Consider the following 25812-nt stretch of genomic DNA (forward strand, 5'->3'; position numbering starts at 1 on the left):
ATGATTCGCCCCCTGACTACTGGGACCCACCAGCTACATCTTCTCACGCAAGGAAGTGCCTGACAGTCGGGACCCACCTGGTCGAAGCGTACGTAGCGTTGTCATTCTGGTTGCGAACATGTACGTACATACGATCGGTCTGTCTGCAGGCTGCAGCGATGAACCGTGGCCATGTAAGGAAGGGCACGTGTCCTAGTAGAGGCGCGCACGTAGCATGTACACATACGTACAACAGCCAGGGTGCAAGAAAGTAAATACGGCCACGTACGTACATACGGGCGGGGTCTCGAACGCCTACTCGCGCATACGTACGGCCAGGTCTCGTGTACATGGCTGGGTCAGAACGGAGAAACTGCGTCGTCGTTGTGTTCATGGGGAGGCAACAGAATGCGTCGTGTTCATCGGGAGGCAACGGAACACGTGTTGTTCATCAGGAGCCACCGTCTTGGACGGAACAGCCGATGGAAACGAGGCCTGGCGTACCGCAGAATGGAGGAAACGGCCTTGTGTTCGACCAGCCACGGTCGAAACGGGATCCTGTTGATTGGGAGGGGTGTGGCGTACCGCAAAACGGAGGAAACAGACTTGTGTTGGAGGGCTACAGTCGAAACGGGGGTCCTGTTCATCGGGAGGGGTGTGGCGTACCGCAAAACGGGACTCCACGGGATACTGTTCATCTCCACCGTCGACTGCCTCCACGGGCTACTGTTCATCCACCATCGACCTCCCTCAGCCTCCACCTGCGACTGTTCATCCACGGCGTCTCCCCTCCTGCCTCCACCAGCCATGTTCATCCAGCCTCCACCACTCCTCCACCGACTACTGTTCAACCAGCCCTCTCCACAGGGTCTTGTTCAACCACCCCTCCACGGGCTACTGTTCAACCAGCCCTCCACGGGGACGTCGTGTTCATCCAGCCCTCCATGGGGTCCTGTTCATCCAGCCCTCCACTGGCTCGATCGATCGGGGTCCTGTTCATCCAGCCCTCCACGGGGTCGTCGTGTTCATCCAGCCCTCCATGGGGTCCTGTTCATCCAGCCCTCCACTGGCTCGATCGATCGGGGTCCTATTCATCCAGCGGCAACGGCCTCTACTACCACGGGGTCCTGTTCATCCAACCCCCCACCGGGAACTGTTCATCCAAAACCCCAACAACGCTCACTGTTCATCAAGAGGCAGCATGTTCGATCGGCTTCAGTTAGCAGCAGTAGCGAAGGAATCGCTCGATCGGGTTCAGTTAACAGCCATCGATCGATCGCTCGGGTTCAGTAACACGTAGCCTGTAGTGCAATCGCTCGGGTTCAGTAGGCGAACGCCTCGCTCGGGTTCAGTTAGAGCCCAACGCCTCGCACCCACGTGCGTACGTGTACGAGAGAAACGCGCATCGCTCGGCCCCGACCACCCACCATAACCGGGAACTCCCCGATATTTTCCTTGCCCTTGCTTCTACCACGGTTTTTTCCGTCACGGACAGCCCAAAGAATGTCATGCATCTGCGTCTCCGGCCCGCCCAGGACAAAAAGCCCATTTTCTGTCATGATTTTTTGCCATAGAAGTAGGAGCCCACCACATCTATGATGATACCGGGTTTTGTCACAATTATCGTCATAGAAGTGTCATAAGCATGACAGGAAAAAAATCGTTCGGCCCAAAACGTCACGGATGTGTCTTTTTTTTGTGGTGTCGCCTAAACACTACGACAATATGACCGAGGTGTGTAACTGTGGAGGGGGCACCGCACACGGCTAAGAGAAGGCTTGGTGTGCCTTTGGGGTGCCCCCCTCCCACGTATATAAAGGGGGAGGAGAGGTGGCCGGCCCAAGAGGGGCCGCGCCATGGGGGGAGTCCTACTTGGACTCCCGGTCCAAGTAGGATTCGCCCCCCCCCTTCCTATTCCCACTAGGAGAAGGAGGGAAGTAGGAGGAGAGAAGGAAAGGGGGGCCCCCCCAACCCTAGTCCAATTCGGTTTGGTCTTGGGGGGCGCGCGCCTCCACCTGGCCACCTCCTCCTCTCTCCACTAGGGCCCATGAAGGCCCATTAACTCCCCGGGGGGTTCCGGTAACCCCTAGTACTCCGGAAAATGTCTGAACCTTTCCGAAACCATTCCGGTGTCCAAACACAACCTTCCAATATATCAATCTTTATGTCTCGACCATTTCGAGACTCCTCGTCATGTCCGTGATCTCATCCGGGACTCTCAACAAACTTAGGTACATCAAATCACATAACTCATAATACAAATCGTCATAGAACGTTAAGCGTGCGGACCCTACGGGTTCGAGAACTATGTAGACATGACCGAGACACATCTCCGGTCAATAACCAATAGCGGAACCTGGATGCTCATATTGGCTCCTACATATTCTACGAAGATCTTTATCAGTCAAACCGCATAACAACATACGTTGTTCCCTTTGTCATCGGTATGTTACTTGCCCGAGATTCGATCATCGGTATCATCATACCTAGTTCAGTCTCATTACTGGCAAGTCTCTTTACTCGTTCCGTAATGCATCATCCCACAAATAACTCATTAGTTACATTGCTTGCAAGGCTTATAGTGATGAGCATTACCGAGAGGGCCCAGAGATACCTCTCCGATACATGGAGTGACAAATCCCAAATCTCGATCTATGCCAACTCAACAAACACCATCAGAGACACCTGTAGAGCATCTTTATAATCACCCAGTTACGTTGTGACGTTTGATAGCACACAAGGTGTTCCTCCGGTATTCGGGAGTTGCATAATCTCATAGTCAGAGGAACATGTATAAGTCATGATGAAAGCAATAGCAATAAAACTAAATGATCATTTATGCTAAGCTAACGGATGGGTCTTGTCCATCACATCATTCTCTAATGATGTGATCCCGTTCAACAAATGACAACACATGTCTATGGTTAGGAAACTTAACCATCTTTGATTAACGAGTTAGTCAAGTAGAGGCATACTAGGGACACTCTGTTTGTCTATGTATCACACATGTACTAAGTTTCCGGTTAATACAATTCTAGCATGAATAATAAACATTTATCATGATATAAGGAAATATAAATAACAACTTTATTATTGCCTCTAGGGCATATTTCGTTCAGTCTCCCACTTGCACTAGAGTCAATAATCTAGATTGCAAAGTAATGATTCTAACACCCATGGAGTCTTGGTGCTGATCATGTTTTGCTCATGGAAGAGGCTTAGTCAACGGGTTTGCAACATTTAGATCCGTGTGTATTTTGCAAACTTCTTTGTCTCCCTGCTTGACTTGGTCGCGGATGGACTTGAAGCTTCTCTTGATGTGCCTGGTTCTCTTGTGAAATCTAAGATTCCTTTGCCAAGGCTATTGCTCCAATATTGTCACAAAAGATTTTCATTGGACCCGATGCACTAGGTATTACACCTAGATCGGATATGAACTCCTTCATACAGACTCCTTCATTTGCTGCTTCCGAAGCAGCTATGTACTCCGCTTCACACGTAGATCCCGCCACGACGCTTTGTTTGGAACTGCACCAACTGACAGCTCCACCATTCAATATAAATACGTATCCGGTTTGTGACTTAGAGTCATCCGGATCAGAGTCAAAGCTTGCGTCGACGTAACCATTTACGACGAGCTCTTTGTCACCTCCATAAATGAGAAACATATTCTTAGTCCCTTTCAGGTATTTTAGGATGTTCTTGACCGTTGTCCAGTGATCCACTCCTGGATTACTTTGGTACCTCCCTGCTAAACTAATAGCAAGGCACACATCAGGTCTAGTACACAGCATTGCATACATGATATAACCTATGGCTGAGGCATAGGGAATGACTTTCAATTTCTCTCTATCTTCTGCAGTGGTCGGGCATTGAGTCTGACTCAACTTCACACCTTGTAACACAGGCAAGAACCCTTTCTTTGACTGATCCATTTTGAACTATTTCAAAACTTTATCAAGGTATGTGCTTTGTGAAAGTCCAATTAAGCGTCTTGATCTATCTCTATAGATCTTGATGCCCAATATATAAGCAGCTTCACTGAGGTCTTTCATTGAAAAATTCTTATTCAAGTATCCTTTTATGCTATTCAGAAATTCAGTATCATTTCTGATCAACAATATGTCATCTACATATAATATTAGAAATGCTACAGAGATCCCACTCACTTTCTTGTAAATACAGGCTTCTCCAAAAGTCTGTATAAAACCATATGCTTTGATCACACTATCAAAGCATATATTCCAACTCCGAGAGGCTTGCACCAGTCCATAAATGGATCGCTGGAGCTTGCACACTTTGTTAGCACCTTTTGGATCGACAAAACCTTCTGGTTGCATCATATACAACTCTTCTTTAAGGTATCCATTAAGGAATGCAGTTTTGACATCCATTTGCCAAAATTCATAATCATAAAATGTGGCAATTTCTAACATGATTCGGACTGACTTAAGCATCACTACAGGCAAGAAGGTCTCATCATAGTCAACTCCTTGAACTCGAGCTTTGTAGACAGTCTTCTTCTTGAAGATCCATTTATTCTCTATTGCTTGTCGATCATCGGGAAAGTCAACCAAAGTCCACACTTTGTTCTCATACATGGATCCCATCTCAGATTTCATGGCCTCAAGCCATTTCGCGGAATCTGGGCTCATCATCGCTTCGCCATAGTTCGTAGGTTCGTCATGGTCAAGTAACATGACCTCCAGAACAGGATTACCGTACCACTCTGGTGCAGATCTTACTCTGTTTGACCTACGAGGTTCAGTAGTAACTTGATCAGAAGTTTCATGATCATTATCATTAGCTTCCTCACTAATTGGTGTAGGAATCACTGGAACTGATTTCTGTGATGAACTACTTTCCAATAAGGGAGCAGGTACAATTACCTCATCAAGTTGTACTTTCCTCCCACTCACTTCTTTCTAGAGAAACTCCTTCTCTAGAAAGGATCCATTCTTAGCAACGAATATCTTGCCTTCGGATCTGTGATAGAAGGTGTACCCAACAGTCTCCTTTGGGTATCCTATGAAGACACATTTCTCCGATTTGGGTTCAAGCTTATCAGGTTGAAGCTTTTTCACATAAGCATCGCAACCCCAAACTTTAAGAAACGACAACTTGGGTTTCTTGCCAAACCACAGTTCATATGGTGTCGTCTCAACGAATTTAGATGGTGCCCTATTTAACGTGAATGCAGTCATCTCTAAAGCATAACACCAAAACAATAGCGGTAAATCAGTAAGAGACATCATAGATCGCACCATATCCAATAAAGTACGGTTACGATGTTCGGACACACCATTACGCTGTGGTGTTCCAGGTGGCGTGAGTTGTGAAACTATTCCGCACTGTTTCAAATGAAGACCAAACTCATAACTCAAATATTCATCTCCATGATCAGATCCTAGAAACTTTATTTTCTTGTTACGATGATTTTCCACTTCACTCTGAAATTCTTTGAACTTTTCAAATGTTTCAGACTTATGCTTCATCAAGTAGATATACCCATATCTGCTCAAATCATGTGTGAAGGTCAGAAAATAATGATACCCGCCACGAGCCTCAACACTCATCGGACCACATACATCAGTATGTATTATTTCCAACAAGTCTGTTGCTCTCTCCATTGTTCCGGACAACGGAGTCTTAGCCATCTTGCCCATGAGGCATGGTTCGCAAGCATCAAGTGATTCATAATCAAGTGATTCCAAAAGCCCATCGGCATGGAGTTTCTTCATGCGCTTTACACCAATATGACCTAAACGGCAGTGCCACAAATAAGTTGCACTATCATTATTAAACTTATATCTTTTGGCTTCAATACTATTAATATGTGTATCACTACTATCGAGATTCAACAAAAATAGACCACTCATCAAGGGTGCATGACCATAAAATATATTACTCATATAAATTGAACAACCATTATTCTCTGATTTAAATGAATAACCGTCTCGCATCAAACAAGATCCAGATATAATGTTCATGCTTAACGCTAGCACCAAATAACAATTATTCAGGTCTAAAACTAATCCCGAAGGTAGATGTAGAGGTAGCATGCCGACGGTGATCACCTCGACTTTGGAACCATTTCCCACGTGCATCGTCACCTCGTCCTTAGCCAATCTTCGTTTAATTCGTAGTCCCTGTTTCGAGTTGCAAATATGAGCAACAGAACCAGTATCAAATACCTAGGCCCTACTACGAGCATTAGTAAGGTACACATCAATAACATGTATATCAAATATACCTTTAGCTTTGCCATCCTTCTTATCCGTCAAATACTTGGGGCAGTTTCGCTTCCAGTGACCAGTCCCTTTGCAGTAGAAGCACTCAGTCTCAGGCTTAGGTCCAAACTTGGGCTTCTTCACTTGAGAAGCAACTTGCTTGCCGTTCTTCTTGAAGTTCCCCTTCTTCCCTTTGCCCTTTTTCTTGAAACTAGTGGTCTTGTTAACCATCAACACTTGATGCTCCTTCTTGATTTCTACCTCCGCAGCCTTTAGCATTGCGAAGAGCTCGGGAATTGTCTTATCCATCCCTTGCATATTATAGTTCATCACGAAGCTTTTGTAGCTTGGTGGTAGTGATTTGAAGAACTCTGTCAATTACACTATCATCAGGAAGATTAACTCCCAAGTGAGTCAAGTGGTTGTGGTACCCAGACATTCCGAGTATATGTTCACTGACAGAACTATTCTCCTCCATTTTGCAGTTGTAGCATTTATTGGAGACTTCATATCTCTCAATCTAGGCATTTTCTTGAAATATTAACTTCAACTCCTGGAACATATCATATGCTCCATGACGTTCAAAACGTCATTGAAGTCCCGGTTCTAAGCCATAAAGCATGGCACACTGAACTATCGAGTAGTCATCAGCTTTGCTCTGCCGGACGTTCATAGCATCTGGAGTTGCTCCTGCAGCGGGTCTTGCACCTAGCGGTGCTTCCAGGACGTAATTCTTCTATGCAGCAATGAGGATAATCCTCAAGTTACGGACCCAGTCCGTGTAGTTGCTACCATCATCTTTCAACTTAGCTTTCTCTAGGAACGCATTAAAATTCAAAGGAACGGTAGCAAGGGCCATTGATCTACAACAACATAGACATGCAAAATACTATCAGGTACTAAGGTCATGATAAATTAAAGTTCAATTAATCATATTACTTAAGAACTCCCACTTAGATAGAGATCCCTCTAGTCATCTAAATGATCACGTGATCCAAATCAACTAAACCATGTCCAATCATCACGTGAGATGGAGTAGTTTTTAATGGTGAACATCACTATGTTGATCATATCTACTATATGATTCACGCTCGACCTTTCGGTCTCAGTGTTCCGAGGCCATATCTGCATAAGCTAGGCTCGTTAAGTTTAACTCGAGTATTCTGCGTGTGCAAAACTGTCTTGCACCCGTTGTATGTGAACGTAGAGCTTATCACACCCGATCATCACGTGGTGTCTCGGCACGACGAACTGTAGCAACGGTGCATACTCAGGGAGAACACTTATACCTTGAAATTTAGTGAGAGATCATCTTATAATGCTACCGCCATACTAAGCAAAATAAGATGCATAAAAGATAAACATCACATGCAATCAAAATAAGTGATATGTTATGGCCATCATCATCTTGTGCCTTTGATCTCCATCTCCAAAGCACTGTCATGATCACCATCGTCACTGGCTTGACACCTTGATCTCCATCATAGCATCGTTGTCGTCTCGCCAACTATTGCTTCTACGACTATCGCTACCGCTTAGTGATAAAGTAAGCAATTACATGGCGATTGCATTTCATACAATAAAGCGACAACCATAAGGCTCCTGCCAGTTGCCGATAACTTTTACAAAACATGATCATCTCATACAACAATTTATATATCATCACGTCTTGACCATATCACATCACAACAATCCATGCAAAAACAAGTTAGACGTCCTCTACTTTGTTGTTGCCAGTTTTACGTGGCTGCTACAGGCTTCTAGCAAGAACCGTTCTTACCTACGCATCAAAACCACAACGATTTTTCGTCAAGTGTGCTGTTTTAACCTTCAACAAGGACCGGGCGTAGTCAAACTCGATTCAACTAAAGTTGGAGAAACAGACACCCGCTAGCCACCTGTGTGCGAAGCACGTTAGTAGAACTAGTATCATGAACGCGGACATGTAATGTCGGTCCGGACCGCTTCATCCAACAATACCGCCGAACCAAAGTAAGACGTTGCTGGTAAGCAGTATGACTATTATCGCCCACAACTCATTGTGTTCTACTCGTGCATATAACATCTACGCATAGACCTGGCTCGGATGCCACTGTTGGGGAACGTAGTATTTCAAAAAAAATTACCTACGATCACGCAAGAACTATCTAGGAGATGCATAGCAACGAGCGGGGAGAGTGTGTCCACGTACCCTCGTACACCAAAAGCGGAAGCGTTTAGTAACACGGTTGATGTAGTCGAATGTCTTCGCGATCCAACCGATCCAAGCACCGAACGTACGGCACCTCCGTGTTCAGCACACGTTCAGCTCGATGACATCCCTCGATCTCTTGATCCAGTTGAGGACGAGGGAGAGTTCCGTCAGCACGACGGCGTGGCGACGGTGATGATGAAGTTACCGGCGCAGGGCTTCGCCTAAGCACTACGACGATATGACCGAGGTGTGTAACTGTGGAGGGGGCACCGCACACGGCTAAGAGAAGGCTTGGTGTGCCTTTGGGGTGCCCCCTCCCACGTATATAAATGGGGGAGGAGAGGTGGCCGGCCCAAGGGGGGTGAGCCATGGGGGGAGTCCTACTTGGACTCCCGATCCAAGTAGGATTCGCCCCCCCCCCCTTTCCTATTCCCACTAGGAGAAGGAGGGAAGGAGGAGGAGGAGAGAAGGAAAGGCCCCCCAACCCTAGTCCAGTTTGGTTTGGGCTTGGGGGGGCGCGTGCCTCCACCTGGCCGTCGCCTCCTCTCTCCACTAGGGCCCATGAAGGCCCATTAACTCCCCCGGGGGGTTCCGGTAACCCCCAGTACTCCGGAAAATGTCCGAACCTTTTTTAAACCATTCCGGTATCCAAACACAACCTTCCAATATATTAATATTTATGTCTCGACCATTTCAAGACTCCTCGTCATGTCAGTGATCTCATCCAGGACTCAGAACAAACTTCGGTACATCAAATCATATAACTCATAATACAAATCGTCATCGAACGTTAAGTGTGCGGACCCTACGGGTTCAAGAACTATGTAGACATGACCGAGACACATCTCCGGTCAATAACCAATAGCGGAACCTGGATGCTCATATTGGCTCCTACATATTCTACGAAGATCTTTATCGGTCAAACCGCATAACAACATACGTTGTTCCCTTTGTCATCGGTATGTTACTTGCCCGAGATTCGATCGTCGGTATCATCATACCTAGTTCAATCTCATTACCGGCAAGTCTCTTTACTCGCTCCGTAATGCATCATCCCGCAACTAACTCATTAGTCACATTGCTTGCAAGGCTTATAGTGATGAGCATTACCGAGAGGGCCGAGAGATACCTCTCCGATACACGGAGTGACAAATCCCAATCTCGATCTATGCCAACTCAACAAACACCATCGGAGACACCTATAGAGCATCTCTATAATCACCCAGTTACGTTGTGACGTTTGATAGCACACAAGGTGTTCCTCCGGTATTCGGGAGTTGCACAATCTCATAGTCAGAGGAACATGTATAAGTCATGATGAAAGCAATAGCAATAAAACTAAACGATCATTTATGCTAAGCTAACAGATGGGTCTTGTCTATCACATCATTCTCTAATGATGTGATCCCGTTCAACAAATGACAACACATGTCTATGGTTAGGAAACTTAACCATCTTTGATTAACGAGTTAGTCAAGTAGAGGCATACTAGGGACACTCTGTTTGTCTATGTATTCACACATGTACTAAGTTTCCGGTTAATACAATTCTAGCATGAATAATAAACATTTATCATGATATAAGGAAATATAAATAACAACTTTATTATTGCCTCTAGGGCATATTTCCTTCAATAGCTGGATTGTTGAGCCGTCTTTGTGTCCAACGAAGATCAAGAGCGTTGAACAAAGTTTTTTTTATCATTTGGGTAGTATAATAAGGAAAAGCACTGCACATAATACATTTTTGTGTCATGTAAATTGAGTAGTTTGTGTCAGATAGACCATGAAATCTTAGTTGGACTCCTCATGCATCTTGCCGGGAGTCACTGGGTCGAGTGAGACTGGTCTTACGTGAAGACGCGACAGAGAAAAAGATTCCTTCCCTATCCCTAGTTTAATAAATTGAACTAAAACAATTTATTATGTGGGCATATTTCAAAAATTCACCAAGTTTTATTAATAGGTATAGATTAAAACAATTTAGCTACAGTACCTCCCAGTTTTAGAAAAAACATGATTTAAAAAAATGTTTGCCTTTTCAAATTTAAAGTTCGAATTAAAATGGTTGCAAATTCAAAAAATAATCACAACAGTACCTCCTAGTTTTTTTTTTGTTTTAAAAAATACTCAGGTTTCAGAAAAATAAAAAAAGATAAATATTGTTCTTTTTAAAAAAAATGAGTTTAAATTTCTTATTAACAACTTTGCAAAATTTTCGCGTCTAAAATATATTCACTTTTTCAAACAAAAATCTTATCCTCTCACTATCTGGCGTGACAGTGAGCTTAATTTAAAATTTCACGCTGTTGATTAAACACAAAGTCTTGTTTAGTCTTTCTTTAGGTGTCAAAGTCTTGTTTAGTCTAGTGGCTAGCATTCTAAGCCCTCTAGCGTGAGAAGCGGCGCGGGCTGCTGGTACGCTAATGGGCCACCCCTTGCGGCTTTGTGCATCCTGTGATTTTTTTAAGAAATGAATCGGGAGAACAAGAAAACGCCCGCACGAGGAAACACCTTAGACATACAAAAATTAACTGGGTCCCATCGTAAACGAAAAAGCTGGACAAACAATCCTTCCTTTAATATTACTAGCAAAACGGTCCGTGCGTTGCAACGGGAGGAAAAAAATCAGAATCTCCAACGATGATGACCATAATTTGCTGGATCACCGAGATACACCATCACTCTCATTTTCGTGAAATCATGAACATTTTTAAAAAATCATGAATATTTTTTTAAACTCGTGAGCATATCTGAAATCATGACATTTTTCATATTCGTGAGCATTTTTACAGATTTTTGAACATTTTCTCAAAACATGAACATTTTATACTATTTGTAAACCTTTTTTTTTAATTTTGAACATTTTCTAGAATACTTTTCTTGAATAGGCGACCATTTCTAGAATCGACGAACATTTTTTTGGAGATTGTTTGGTGGAACAGTTATTTAAATTCACGAACATTTTTTATTTAACGAACACTTTTTGAAATGCATGATCATTTTTTGAATCGGCGAATATTTTATGAATCAACAAACTATTTGTAAGACACAACCAGTTTTTGAATTTTTAGGATATTTCCCAGTCATGAATATTTTTTGAATTGCCGAAACTTTATTCAATTTCGTGAACATTTTTAATACACGAAATGTTAAGAAAAGTCATGAACATATTTTGATTTCCCGAAAATTTGTTTTACAAATTTGCGAATATCTTTTGGATATACGAACATTTTTTCAAAATCGGGAACATTTTGTGAAACCACAAATATTTATGAATTATTATACATTTTATTTCGAAATGCTCTTTTTTTATTTTCAGAATTTTTGAAGTCCCAAATTATTTAAATAAATTTAAAAAAGAAACAAAGACGAATAAGAAAAATGAAAATAAAATACAGGCCATCCGGACATGGCCGACCCAAACAGACACGCTGTATCTTCTCTCAGCAGGCAGAGCGCAGTATAGAAGGTTCCTATTGGGCCCGCCCCGGCGGGGATTCTGGTGTGTGAAACATTTTTTTACCATTTATAGGTGGCGTTGGTGGGTAATATTTTGCAACTTCGAAGGCAATTTCGATGATATACGCCAAAAGCAATAACTCCTTTATTATTGGTATTATTATTATTATTATTGTTATTATAAGTATAGGTATAGATTATTATTATGTAAAGAAAAAAATAATAAAGATAAAGGTTGACAATCAAGTGATAACTCGGAGTGAGGTCGTGACACAAGCACCCAGTTTGTAGCTCGCCATGGTGCGGCGTGTGCCGCTGTTGGCGAGGTAGCACAACCGCTTAGGGGCCCATATCAGCTGCACCATGGCGAGGCTCTCCAGAAAAAAAACCATAAAATTAGGAAAAAACAAAAGAAAGAAATAACAAAGGAAAAAGAAGAACTATAAAACGAAGAATCCGGGCAAGGAAAAAAACGCGCCATTGGGCCACAACCCGTGCGGCGAGTCAAAGCCCAGAACGGACTCTGAATTTGAAGCGGACCCGAGCCAAGCTCACGAACGGTCTCGCGCGAGTTTCCGTCCCCCCTACCTTACCTCAGGAACCTTCCAGAATAGCTCCTTTTTTTCCCCGTAAAAAATACAACTTCCAGAATCGCTGAGATCGGACGGCCGCCGTCGGGAACCTTCTCCCCCCAATATAATCCCCCTCCTCCGCGACGCCTCCCCCATCGAACTCCGCCAGTCGATTCCAATCCGACGATCTCGAGCCGCCCACATCCCGATCGATCCCAACCCAAGCGGAAGCAGCCGGCCAATCAACCAATCGCGATGGCCGCCGACGAGGCCAAGGCGAAGGGCAACGCGGCGTTCTCGGCGGGCCGCTTCGAGGAGGCGGCGGGCCACTTCGGCGACGCCGTCGCGCTCGCCCCCGACAACCACGTCCTCTTCTCCAACCGCTCGGCGGCCTACGCCTCGCTCCACCGCTACAAGGAGGCGCTCGCCGACGCCGAGCGGACCGTCGCGCTCAGGCCCGACTGGGCCAAGGGCTACTCCCGCCTCGGCGCCGCGCGCCTCGGGTCCGGGGACGCCGCGGGCGCCGTCGAGGCCTACGAGAAGGGCCTCGCCCTCGACCCCTCCAACGCCGCCCTCAAGGACGGGCTCGCCCAGGCCCGTTCGGCCCTCCCCCGCCGCCCGGCCTCCGGCGCCGACGCCATTGGCAAGATTTTCCAGGGGGCCGACCTCTGGAGCAAGATCGCCGCCGACCCCACCACGCGCGCCTACCTCGACCAGCCCGACTTCATGCAGATGCTGCGCGATCTGCAGCGGAACCCCGGCAACCTCAACAACTACCTCTCCGACCCCCGCATGATGCAGGTGCTCAGCCTCATGCTCAACGTCAAGGTCCAGAACCAGAACAATGAGGCCTCCGAGCCGACGCCGGCCAAGTCGTCCCCGCCACCGCCACAGAAGCAGCCCGAGACCAAGCCGAGGGAGCCGGAGCCCGAACCGGTGGAGATGACCGATGAGGAGAAGGAGCGGAAGGAGAGGAAGGCTGCGGCGCAGAAGGAGAAGGAGGCGGGGAACGCCGCTTACAAAAAGAAGGATTTCGATACGGCGATCCAGCACTACACAAAAGCCATGGAGCTTGACGACGAGGACATATCCTACCTCACAAACCGCGCCGCCGTTTACCTTGAGATGGGACAGGTGAGTCCTCTTTTGGCATTAGTAATTTCCTCAAATGTTTGGTAACAGAGTCCTAATTTTAAACCTGTTTAAATTGCTTGTGTGATTCTGTAGCAGAATCTTAGAGATTTTTAAATACACTTGTTTAAGATTCTGTAGGAGAATCTTAGAAATTTCTAAATACACTTGTTTAAATTGCTTGTGTGATTCTGTAGCAGAATCTTAGAAATTTCTAAATACACTTAGAGGCTCAGCATATAGCAATCATTTTAGAGGCACATTAGTATTTTTTGATAGACTACTGGTTGTTAGAATGATTTCACTGTCGAGGCGATCCTTGCACATTCAATATTTAATAACAACAGTGAATTTATCTCTGTTTCTTACCTTTTGGGGCTTGGACTTGCTCTGTAACTTGTCACTCCCTCTGTCCCATAATATAAGAACAAGAACGTTTTTGACACCGTGTAGTGTCAAAAATGTTCTTATATTATGAGACTGAAGGAGTAGTTTATTAGGCCTATGGGGCTTGAATGAACTGCAGATTCCGTTAATCAGTAGTGTTGTTTGCCTATGATTTTTTCACTGCGACATCTTTAAACTTAATTATTGGAATCGGGAGCCCTCTTGAATTACTTATGCCTCTGGTGATATGAGAGCTAATATTCTGTTTCTCCAAATACCAGTATGATGATTGCATTAAGGATTGTGATACGGCTGTTGAGAGGGGAAGGGAACTTCGTGCTGACTTCAAGATGGTCTCGAGGGCACTGACAAGGAAAGGAACTGCTCTTGCTAAACTCGCCAAGTCTTCCAAAGACTACGATGTTGCCATTGAGACTTTCCAGAAGGCTCTGACTGAGCATAGAAACCCAGATACCCTGAAAAGACTAAATGATGCTGAACGAGCAAAGAAGGAGCTCGAGCAACAAGAGTACTATGATCCAAAACTAGCTGATGAGGAGCGAGAGAAAGGTAAGCTATGTGAATTCTACTGTTTGACACTTAACACTGGTTCTCTGCCCCTAATAATCTGCGGGTGTAGATGATGAGGTTTTCTGTTCTTGCTACTGCTCTGCAGGTAATGAGTTCTTTAAGCAGCAAAAATACCCAGAAGCAGTGAAGCATTACACTGAAGCGCTCAGGAGAAACCCGAAGGATCCGAAGGTAATTCCTTGATGTTTTATGTTACTCAATTGCTTGAGCTGAAAATTTCTGTGAAGACGTTTCACGGTTTCATTGGTAAATCTGATGGGAAGAATAGTGTTTACATCTGACGGGAAACCCGCATATAAGAATATTAATCAAATAATGCGGTGAACATATCGAAACTGCATATATATGTGCTTTCTGAATTAGTCTGTATAGTTGATGACTGCTAAAGCGTGGATTTTATATTTCAGGTTTACAGCAACAGGGCTGCCTGTTACACCAAGTTGGGCGCCATGCCCGAAGGTCTCAAGGATGCCGAGAAGTGCATCGAGCTAGATCCTACATTCTCCAAGGGATACACCAGGAAGGGTGCAATCCAGTTTTTCATGAAAGAGTACGACAAAGCAATGGAAACTTATCAGGAAGGCCTAAAGCATGATCCGAGTAACCAGGAGCTGCTTGATGGTGTAAAGAGGTAAAATAGCACCGAAAGGGATATCATTAATCAGTCACTGGCTTCTCATCTTAGATTCTACCAAGCAGCTCCTAACCGTTGCTGTCCGTTCTCAGATGTATTCAGCAGATCAACAAGGCAAACAGAGGCGAGCTTACCCCGGAGGAACTGAAAGAGAGACAGGGCAAGGCTATGCAGGACCCTGAGATCCAGAACATCCTGACGGACCCTGTGATGCGGCAGGTAAGTTCATCATCAGATGTCTGTTTACTCCTCTTTCTTGAGCCAGAGCTTGGTTTGGCGAACGGTCTGATAACGTTGAGGTGTTGTTGTCCGCAGGTGCTGATTGATTTCCAGGAGAATCCAAGGGCTGCTCAGGACCATCTCAAGAACCCTGGCGTGAAGCAAAAGATCCAGAAGCTCGTGAGCGCAGGGATAGTTCAGATGAAGTAGACCTAAAATGCTGAGTGTCGGAAGTTTAGTTAGTTGGTTGATCTTTTCTTATCTGATGGTCAATTTCCCTCCGGATTTGGGTTTGTGTAGAAGACATTTCGTGGTGGTTCTTAAATGGCTTGCATGTGATGTGATACTTCGCCTCGTCTGAAATTTGGTTTACCTTCCGTCGTCACTGCAAGTGCTATGAGCTTAGTCCCAAACACTAGTGAGGTGCTCTTCGCGTCTTAATGTTCCTACACTAGTACTAGTACATGAAACAGAACCATCCTTGATACAACCTCCCCCGTCTGTGTATCTAACACTAAATCATACTCCCAAAACAAGCAACTCGACTTTGTATTACTAAAGTTAAGACACTTATTTGAGACGGAATTAAGACACTTATTTTGAGACGGAGAACTAAAGCTTCTCAACAGAATTTCTAAGCAATTATCTGCCCCCCTTGCTATTTGTTCTTGCTGCTAATCTGCTTCAGACTGTTTTCAATGTGAAGAAAGAATGATCAGATTGGCTACTATTTTGGGATGTCAGCAAGGATCTTTTCCTTTCACATACTGTATGTTGCAAGGATCTTTTCCTTTCACATATGTTGCAAGGATTCACATATCTTGGATCTGCCTATGGGAACCTCCAAGCCTGGAATTGAAGATTTCAAACCCATCAGGTGCTCCACCTTCCTTGTGATGGTAGACTTGTGCTGCTCAAGTCTGTTTTTCATGCCTCACTTCATTGCATTGCCTGATGCTGTGGTCCATAGTCAGAGGTACTCAAAAGCCTATGGAGGAAATCTGAGATGGGAAGATCAAGGGATTGCTTTGTTAAGGGATTGCTTTGGAGACCTCCTCGTCAGCGCCTTAGGCGCCGCTTCGCTTCGCTGGCGCTCGTACCAGCCTCGCATGGGCTGGCCCAACTAGCGCGCTCGCTCTTTCCCTCCGGTTCGACGGAGGTGCGTTCTTTCGTTCGTCCCTTTTTTTCGTGTTCGTCCCGTCATTCACAAATCTGAAAAAACATGGATTAAAAAATTTACGAATTTAAAAAAGTTTATCAATTATGAAAAACGTTCATCCATTTTGAAACACATTTCACAAAAATGAAAAAAGATCATCAATTATGAAAAAGTTCATCGAGTTTGAAAAAAGTTCATCGAATTTCAATAAAAGTTCATGGAATTTGAAAAAAGTTCATCAAAACTTGAAAAAAAGTTCATCAAAACTTGAAAAAAAGTTCATCGAATTTGAAAAAAAGTTCATTCAATTTGAAAAAAGTTCATCGAATTTCAATAAAAATTCATGGAATTTGAAAAAAGTTCATCGGATTTTAAAAAAATCATCAAAATTGGAAAAAGTTCATCAAAATTTGAAAAAAAGATCATCAGATTTGAAAAATGCTCACCGAATTTGAAAACGGTTCATTGAATTTGAAAAGGTTCATCAGAAATTGAAAAACGTTCATCAATTTTGCAGGAAAAAATCATGAAGAAAGAAATTTTCTTGAACTAGAAAAAAGAACAGGAAAAAGGAAAAAAGAAAGGAGAAAGAAGAAAAGAAAGCAAAACATGTATGTAACCACAAGAATAGAAGTTGTTTGATGGTTGTCACGTCTTATACTGGGCAGCTCGTCGCGGGATCGAATCCCAGGTCTCGACGAGGGGGTGTGGCATGAGGAAAACCGGGGAACCTTCACTGTGCGCTCGGCATACCGCATGATTCTGAGAACAAAACTGAGTAGGGAAGGGTGGCTTCATGAGGAAGAAGGCACCTCAAATATCCAGGAGAGCAAGCAGTGGAGCGCGATATGGCATTTACGGGTACCGTCAAAACTGTGGATGTTTGTGTGGCGACTAGAAGGCAATCGATGCCTACAGGTGAAGTCCTCAATCACCGTCATATGTCTGACATAGATACTTGTTTGTGTGGAGCAGCAGACGCATGGAGGCACGCGCTGCTCAATTGCTCAATGTCCATAAGTGTTTGGGCCTTTGCGCCTGGGGAGTTTGCAGAGAAAATAATTTCAGTGTCAACATGATAATCCTAAACAGTGGTTGTTTGCCCTACATGAAATATTGGAGCCTGATGATTTTACTCGTCTAGTGGTGACATCGTGGGTAATTTGGGGTGCAAGGAGAAAGGCTATCTATAAAGATATATTTCAATCTCCCTTTGCAACCAATGGTTTCATCATGAGTTATATGGCAGAGATACATCAAGTCAATAATCGTGCGCAAATGCCGGCTCATGTGTCCGCCCCAAGGCCATCTCATTGGCTGCCTCCAGTCCAGGGGTGTGTCAAAGTGAATGTGGATGTTGCAGTCTCTGTAGGAGGCAGGTACGGTGTTGTTGGTGCAATCTGCAGGGACCAAAACAGTCTGTTCCTTGGAGCCTCGGCTATAGGGTTCAAGTATATCAATGATCCACAAACACTCGAATCGCTGGCCATTAGGGAAGCCATATCACTCTCGGATGACCTGTATATTTAGAGCATCCAAGTGGCTTCCGACTGCAAGACGGTGGTAGACGATATAAAGAATGGGACATCAGCAGCATATGGAGCGGTGGTACATGAAATCTTATAACATTCTTCTAGTTTTCAGTCATGTAATATAGTTCATGAATTTAGGAGCTCAAATTTTAAGGCTCACAATTTAGCGAAGCATACTCTATTTCTCGTGGGTGGCCGCCATGTTTGGTTACGTCATCCTGGAGATCTTTTTTTCGTCCCTGTAAACATTATAACGGATTAATTAAAAGCTTCGTGAGATTGTCAAAAAAACAGTATCGGACGCTAAAGGCGCCGAATAGGATTTGCATCTATGTGCCGCTCTCTGCGGCAGACTGACGTTGAAAGGCACAGGTGGATCTCTTGACTAGGCCGGCCCATCTCACTAGCGAACATTACATCACGTTGGAAGGCAGACTGACGATGGAACGCACAAGCGGATCTCTCGACTAGGCCGATCCATCTCACTAGCGAAAAAAGTATGCGTTGCCGAGGTTCAAACGAATACCAGAAATTACAGAAATTACATCCAGATCCGTAGACCACCTAACAACGACTACCAACACTGAAGCAAGCCGAAGGCGCGCCGCCGTCATCGCCCTTCCATCGCCGGAGTCGGGCACAACTTGTTGTAGTAGACAGTCGGGAAGTTGTCGTGCTAAGGCTCCGTAGGACCAGCGCACCAGAACAGCAACCGCCAGATGAAGAATAGCGTAGATCAGAAAGATCCAATGCGTAAACGAACAACGACGAGATCCGAGCAAATCCATCAAAGATAGATCCGCCGGAGACACACCTCCACACGCCCACCAACGATGCTAGACGCACCGCCGGAACGGGGGCTAGGCGGGGAGACTTTTATTCCATCTTCAAGGAGCCGCCGCCGTCTCGTCTTCCTGAGTAGGACACAAATCCTAACAAAACTGAAAGAAACGACAAAAAACGGAGCCCTCCCGCCGGCCCTTGCCGAGATCCACCGCGCCTCCATGGCCCTAGGGCCATCGGAGAGGAGGCGGACCTGCGGCGGCGGCGGCGGGAGGCATAAACCCTAGCTTTTGTGGAAGAGGAGGAGGCGGCGGCTATGTTACACATGTAACATGTCTTGAGAAACTTCCGATCCGAATATTTTTTAAAATTCGATCACAAAACATTTTTCAAAAGAATAAGGTGAATGTTTTATCAAACGCAAACATTTTTTTTCTTTAAATTTTTTGAGAAAATTCGAACATTTTTAAAAAAGGCAAACGTATTTTGGAGACACATACATTTTTTAAACTACCCAAAAAACTGAACATGAACAAATTTTCGAATGCCAAAACAAAATTTTGGAAACACAAACAAATTTTGCACGCAAACATTTTTTGAAACTCTAGAACAAAATTTGAAAACACGAACATTTTTTGAAATTTGCAAACAATTTTGGAAATGGAACTTTTTTTAAACTCCCAAACAAAACTTGAAAATATGAACATATTTTTGAAATTTGCGAACAAATTTTGAAACTCCCAAACAAAATTTAAAGACAAACATTTTTTAAAAATTTGCAAACAATTTTGAAAATGCAAACATTTATTCAATCCCAAATAATTTTTGGGAAGTTGTGAAATTTTGAACATGCACGTAAAGAAAAAAAAGGAAGAAAAAAAAAGAATAAATACAGAAAAAAGAAAAAAAAACAAAAAACCAGTCAAAAACAATAAAACCAGTTCAGGAACCTTCTAGAAGGTTCCCAAAACCAATAAAGACCAGGGCCCGCTAGCGAACCCAGCGCCCGCTGCGTTGCTTGCATGGGCTTGGCCCAGCAACGCGCGCTGGCTCCCGCTCGCTAGCCGCCCACTCGATCTCTCGATCGCTGGTTCACCCAGCATGCTCGATCGCTTGTTTTTTTTTCTCTTCCCCAAAATTGCTACATTATGTCATGATTTCTCTTAGGAAAAAACCAACCGGTTTTCTACAGTACATACTCTGGTTCTTAGGAAAAGTTCATCGAATTCGAAAAAAAGTTCATCGAATTTGCAAAAAAGTTCATCAATTTTGAAAAAAATCATCGAATACGAAAAAAGTTCATCAAATTTGAAAAAAGTTCATTGAATTTAAAAAAAGTTCATCGATTTTGAAGAAAAGTTCATCGGATTTGAAAAAAAGTTCATCGAATTTGGAAAAAAGTTCATCGGATTCAAAAAAAAGTTCATCGAAGTTGAAAAAAGTTCGCCAGATTTGAAAAAAGTTCATCGATTATGAAAAAAGTTCATTGAATTTGTAAACAAAAAGTTCATCCATTTTTCCGGAAAAAAAGTGAAGAAAGAATTTTCTCGAATTTTAAAAAAAGGGAAAAAGAAAAGGCAAAAGAAGAAAGTGTAGAAAAGATGTATGTTATCACAACAAGCTTGGTGGCGCGGTGGTTGTTGAGTCGTCTCAAGTAGCGTTTGGTCGGGGGTTCGATTCTCCGCCGAGCTGCGTTCCTTTGTCAAGAATGAAAGTGACTCTTTGTCACTTGTTATGGCTACTCCAGATAAGGGATGCAGCTTCAGTGCCGTAAAGGCACATGTCTTTGGGTCACTGACATGTGAGCTCACATGTCATAAGCACGAAGGCAGGTGCCTTAAGGCGCCAAAGCGCAGTCCTCAGATAAGGCGGACCTCTTCCTGTCAATTCAAGCTTACGATCATCGACGTTCGTTTGCCGTCGTGTGTCTAGATGGCCTATATATCGTTGCTACTTTGCTGTGGGGAACTTCTATCACCGTCGTTAGGTTCAGGTCTTGGATTAAACTCGAGGAACTGTATACTGTGGATTTTGAGTTTAATTAAATTAGTGGTTATGTCCAAGAAGAGCTCTTTTTTTTTTTCAATGTGATTGTTGTTTTGATGCTAGTTTTGGTGCTCGATCCATAGGAATTTTGTGGTATGATATTTTTTTTTCTACTTCTTGAATATGATTAGTGCTCCCTTCTTATAGGGCTCGATGCTGAGAAAATTACTGGATTTTTTATAGGATTTGGATCCTTGTGAAATCATAAGTTTTGCACTTTATTTAAAAGAATTCTCATCCGCCCAAATATCTTTACAAATGAGTTTTTCCTATGGTTCTCTAATAATCCTAGTGTTATCCCATAGTGTTAAAGAGGACGTATGTCACTCCAATGCTATGTTTTTTCAGACCTGAAAAAATCGAATACGGTGTTTCGCAAGAGTTTCGTCCGAGGCAAAGCAACAACAAGAATCCAACAAAAACGCATCACCTCAGACAGTTTAATGATATATAATCACTTATAGCGGCTTGCAGGGTCGTCCCAAACAATGCTGCTTCACCTACTACAAAACCAAATCCTAACAACTCGCATCATGATCCCCGAGACAAGTTTTTTTAGGATATACCTCCAGCCTCTGCATCTAGGCGATGCATGCAGCCATTTTATTAATTACTAGCAAACATGCCCGTGCGTTACAATGGAAGAAAAAACACTCCTTTATACACACTGGACGATATCAGCAAAGCGCTTGAAATCTTTACACAATAAACAACATGATAAGTGGTGTTGCGCAAAAAGGTAATGATTGGATGATTTTTCAAGTTAACTCGAAGTGTTTTCAAAAATCTTTACGGGCACAATTTAAAAAAAATGAAGATCAACATTAAGCCACTTGTTTACATAAAGCTTGTATCAACAGTTAAGTGTACATCTTTTGTTTATTGTGCGCGATGGAAAATCGGATGACTATGTACCTATTGTAACCTTTAGCATATGGTTGCTAGTAGGACTGAACACCCCTTATAGTACCAATACTATCTTTTGTGAGAGCATTAAATTATCATATCTACTTAAGTTAAATGGGATATGATACATATGTAATACGCATTTCCAAAATACCCTATTTAGAGAAGATACTAATTAAGGTTGCATCATAAACTTTATTCTAGAAGTGAGTATCATGCAAGATAATAGCATATTCGAAATCAACACATTTTTCTGAACGATTTTCATATATAACATGTTAGATTTGGAGTTAGAGTTTAAAAGATATGAATATTGTAAAAAGTATTGGATTTTTTTTAAAAAAGACAAGTGAAAAAGAAAAAGAAGAGGGCTAGGGTCAAACTCAGGTCTCCTGGGTGGTGGAGTAAGGATCTGACCGGTGGGCTAGCTGTGTAGCTATGTTTTTCTTTTAAGATGTGTGTAGCTATGTTTAGTTAGGGATCGCACATTATATAAACCAAAAATAACGACCCATGTAGCAAGCGAACCGTTTTTCCCATTTATAGGTGGCATAGTGGGTAATTTATATCAACTTTGGGGGTAATTTCCATGACGTACTATCAGAAGCAATAACCCCTTTATTAGGTAGAGATTCACAAAGAACTTACAAATTAATACATCAGTAAGCCTAAAGTCACTATGTTGGCAACTCCTGTGCTACTCCTATCCCCAAGGGGTGATGAATGCCTGAGTCGAATATCAAACAAACATCACACCGAAGCCTAACATCTAAAGCCGGATGCCCCAACCAAGCCACAATGCTGGGATTGGGTCACACTCCGGTCCGCGCGGACTCTCAAAAGCCGTTGTCGCCGTCTTTCACCGATCCATCTCCAGAGCAGATACTGACGCACCAACCTTGCCAGGCCTGCTGTCAACGCCGCCACGGCGCCAGATAACGCCACCATCCTGCATGTATCCATCCACACATGCCCGTGCCCGAAACTCTACAGCGCCATGCCATGGGATCCGCCGTCGGCCTTGTGGTAGATGTAACACCGCTCCTCCTCTTGTCCCCTCCAGCTAGCACTTGCTCCAAAACAACACCATCAGGAGGGAGAACGACACCGAAGGCGCCGTCATCGTCCGATCCGGTAGACCCAGATCTATGGTTTCCCCCGGAACATCCCGGTCTAGTTGACGCAACCCGCAACAACGATGCCTCGAGAAGGAAACGGCATCAGAGACGCCGCCATCGTCCGCCAAGACCGCAGTCAGGATCGGTTTTCACCGAAAGCCGCGTAGTCCCGATCTTGCGGCTGATTAGAACCGCGCGGAGTTTCGCCATGAAGACGTATGTCGTTGTCGGTTTCTCAGCGGAGATCCTCCATCCCCTCACTGGAGCCCTCATCACGCCGTCGATTATCCACATGAAGAATTGACGACGGATCTGGGTGGGATCCAGATTCGCGGCCGCCGCCATGCCCCCCATCACCAGCACCACCAGCCATGGGGTCGTCGGTTGTCGCCACGCAACCAGGGAGCTGCCCTGGCCACGGTGCAAAGCCCGCAACCCAAGGTGCACCAGCCGCCTTGAGTGGTTGCCGCCGCCGCCTCCTGCCTCGGCGCCGCCGCCACCGCAGCCAACACCAGCGGCAGCGGCAGCAGGATCCTCCGTTGTGGGGAGGAGGGCTGGCGGCGCTAGGATCTGATCCCCCTGGCGCCGCCCTGGGGTGGCGGTGCTGAGGGGGTCGGGAGGGGGTTGTCTATATTGCCAGATGGCTTCCGGTGCCTTCGAACTGTGGCCCAAAACACTACTTCCAGCAAACGAAACGAACCAAGTTGAGCTTCAACTAAGGAGCACAGATTAGATACATTACTCAACTACGGGTGATTTCCACATCATCGCATCGATAAGCTTTATCAAGGTGATTACATGCATCACTGAACTGACGGGGAAAAGGAATGGAGGGCCATCTGGCACATTGTTAAATACTCCCTCCATTTCTAGATATAAGTCTTTTTAGAAATTTTAATATGAACTACATACGAAACAAAATAAGTGAATCTACGCTCTAAAATATGTCTATATACATTCGTATCTAGTTTATATTGGAATCTTTAAAAAACTTATAATTAGGAACGGGGTATTAACAAGGGGATTAAAACAAGGAAGGAACAGGGAGTATTAACGAAGGGGATTAGAACAAGGAAAGAACAGGGAGATTCCCGTTCCCGTTTGCACTTGGGAAATCATCATCTCATCAGAGAAGAAAAGAGTCCGTTTCTACTTGTGATCCAGTCCAAAGCTAAGAATCCGTGTTTACCTGTTTTCTTCTATGATGATGATCCGGACTCAGTAGTTTTTGTGTTCTTATCCAATTATTATTACATATCTCTCTTTGTTTCTTTCTCCTCTGGATAGCCCGACCTCCCCTGCATATAAGTAGCCACGTCTCCGCAGCCCCATGGCCACCAGCACCAAAGCAACGCAACCACAACCGGCGACATCGTCTTCTTCTCTTGGCGTCAGTTTTTCGGGCCTGATGGAGAACAAGGGGGCGGCAGCGGTGCCGGAGAAGGAGGCGCAAGCGCCGGCGGCGGCGTCGACGTGCTTCAAGTGGACGGTGGGGGAGGGCGCGACGCTCATGGAGCGGGCCAAGGACCAGTACAAGCAGTTCACGGAGGCGCAGGCCAGCGAGCACTGGGAGTGCATCAAGAACACGGTCAGCTCCATGTTCGCCGAGCCCATCCCCTTCTTCGGCGGAGGCGCCGCCAAGGACCACGGCTCCAGCAGCAGCAACAGCACGCCGCCGTCCGTCGAGTCGCAGTAGATCATCGCCATCGTCGTCGTCTAGATGGCCTATATATATATATATATATATATATATATATATATATATATATATATATATATATATATATATATATATCGTTTCTACTGTTTGTTTCTAGACATCGTTGTCGCTAATTAGTTCAGGTCTTGGATTAAACTCGAGGAACTGTATATTGAGGATTTTGAGTTGATTAAATTAGTGCAGTGATTATCTTGAAGACGAGCTTTTTCTTTCTTCTTTTCATGTCCCCTTATTCTGAGGCTCGACCCATAGCAATTTCGTATATATATTTTTTTCACTTGAATATGATTCTTGTTCACTTCTTCGTAGGGCTCAGTTCGAATAAATTTACAGGTTTTTTTAGAGGATCTGGATCCATGAATTCCTAGGTTTTGCACTTTATTTTAAAAGAGAAAGAGAATTGCCATCCACAAAAAATCTCTTTACAAATCAAATTGTTTTCCTGAGCTGTCAAATCTAAATTTCTGTGGTTCTGTAATCCTAGTAACACCCCACAGGGTTAAAGAGGACATATGTCACTCCAATTCTAACTGTTTTTCTTATTCGAGTCCTGAAAAAACCATGTAGCAAAAATCAGTGTTGTCATCATCGCAATAATAAACTTTAGCATCGATTAGATTAGATTAGATACATCACTCAACTGGGGGAGATTTCGGCATCATCGCATTGATAATAAACTTCGATTACAACAGGTTTCGTCCTGGGTCTCAGGCTCTCGCATGGGGCGCGGGCAAAGCTCCCAAGACTTTGTGAACTACCTGCACTTAACTCAGATTCCCTCCTTTAATGATGCCTCTATCCGCTATTCTGATATATAAATTCGATGTAGATGAAATTGTATAAGCGATTTTTTTATTTCCTTAGACTTGGACCGCGCAAGACAAGAATTTTTCGCTATTTACGATTTCATATTCTTGTTACTAGATATTCTATAGGAAGAAAGAGATACCGAAGCAGATTCAGTATAGAAAAGAAGAAATTGATACCATTCATTCCAGTTTATTTGATACCCACTTAAAGTTTCTATCAAACCATGTCTTTTTATTCGAGCTTGTTCTTTTTGAGCTTCCAATGCTTCTAGACAAGAGGTCAGTTGTTTGAACTTCAAAACCTTTTGCCTCGTAACAGCCACACTCCTAGGAAAGGAAGG

General features: G+C 44.1%; 1 protein-coding gene across 1 annotated transcript; it reads left to right on the forward strand.

The window, feature by feature from the left end:
• The first annotated feature begins 12529 nt into the window (after nucleotides 1-12529).
• On the forward strand, nucleotides 12530-15744 carry LOC123054036 (hsp70-Hsp90 organizing protein-like). Its single transcript, XM_044477683.1, has 6 exons — nucleotides 12530-13570; nucleotides 14236-14524; nucleotides 14631-14716; nucleotides 14953-15176; nucleotides 15272-15398; nucleotides 15495-15744. The coding sequence occupies exons 1-6, from the start codon at nucleotides 12692-12694 to the stop codon at nucleotides 15606-15608; spliced, it is 1719 nt and encodes a 572-aa protein (XP_044333618.1). The 5' UTR covers nucleotides 12530-12691; the 3' UTR covers nucleotides 15609-15744.
• The last annotated feature ends 10068 nt before the right edge of the window (nucleotides 15745-25812 follow it).

This window comes from Triticum aestivum, chromosome 2D (genome assembly GCF_018294505.1).
Source record: "Triticum aestivum cultivar Chinese Spring chromosome 2D, IWGSC CS RefSeq v2.1, whole genome shotgun sequence".
In the NCBI taxonomy this organism is placed as follows: domain Eukaryota; kingdom Viridiplantae; phylum Streptophyta; class Magnoliopsida; order Poales; family Poaceae; genus Triticum; species Triticum aestivum.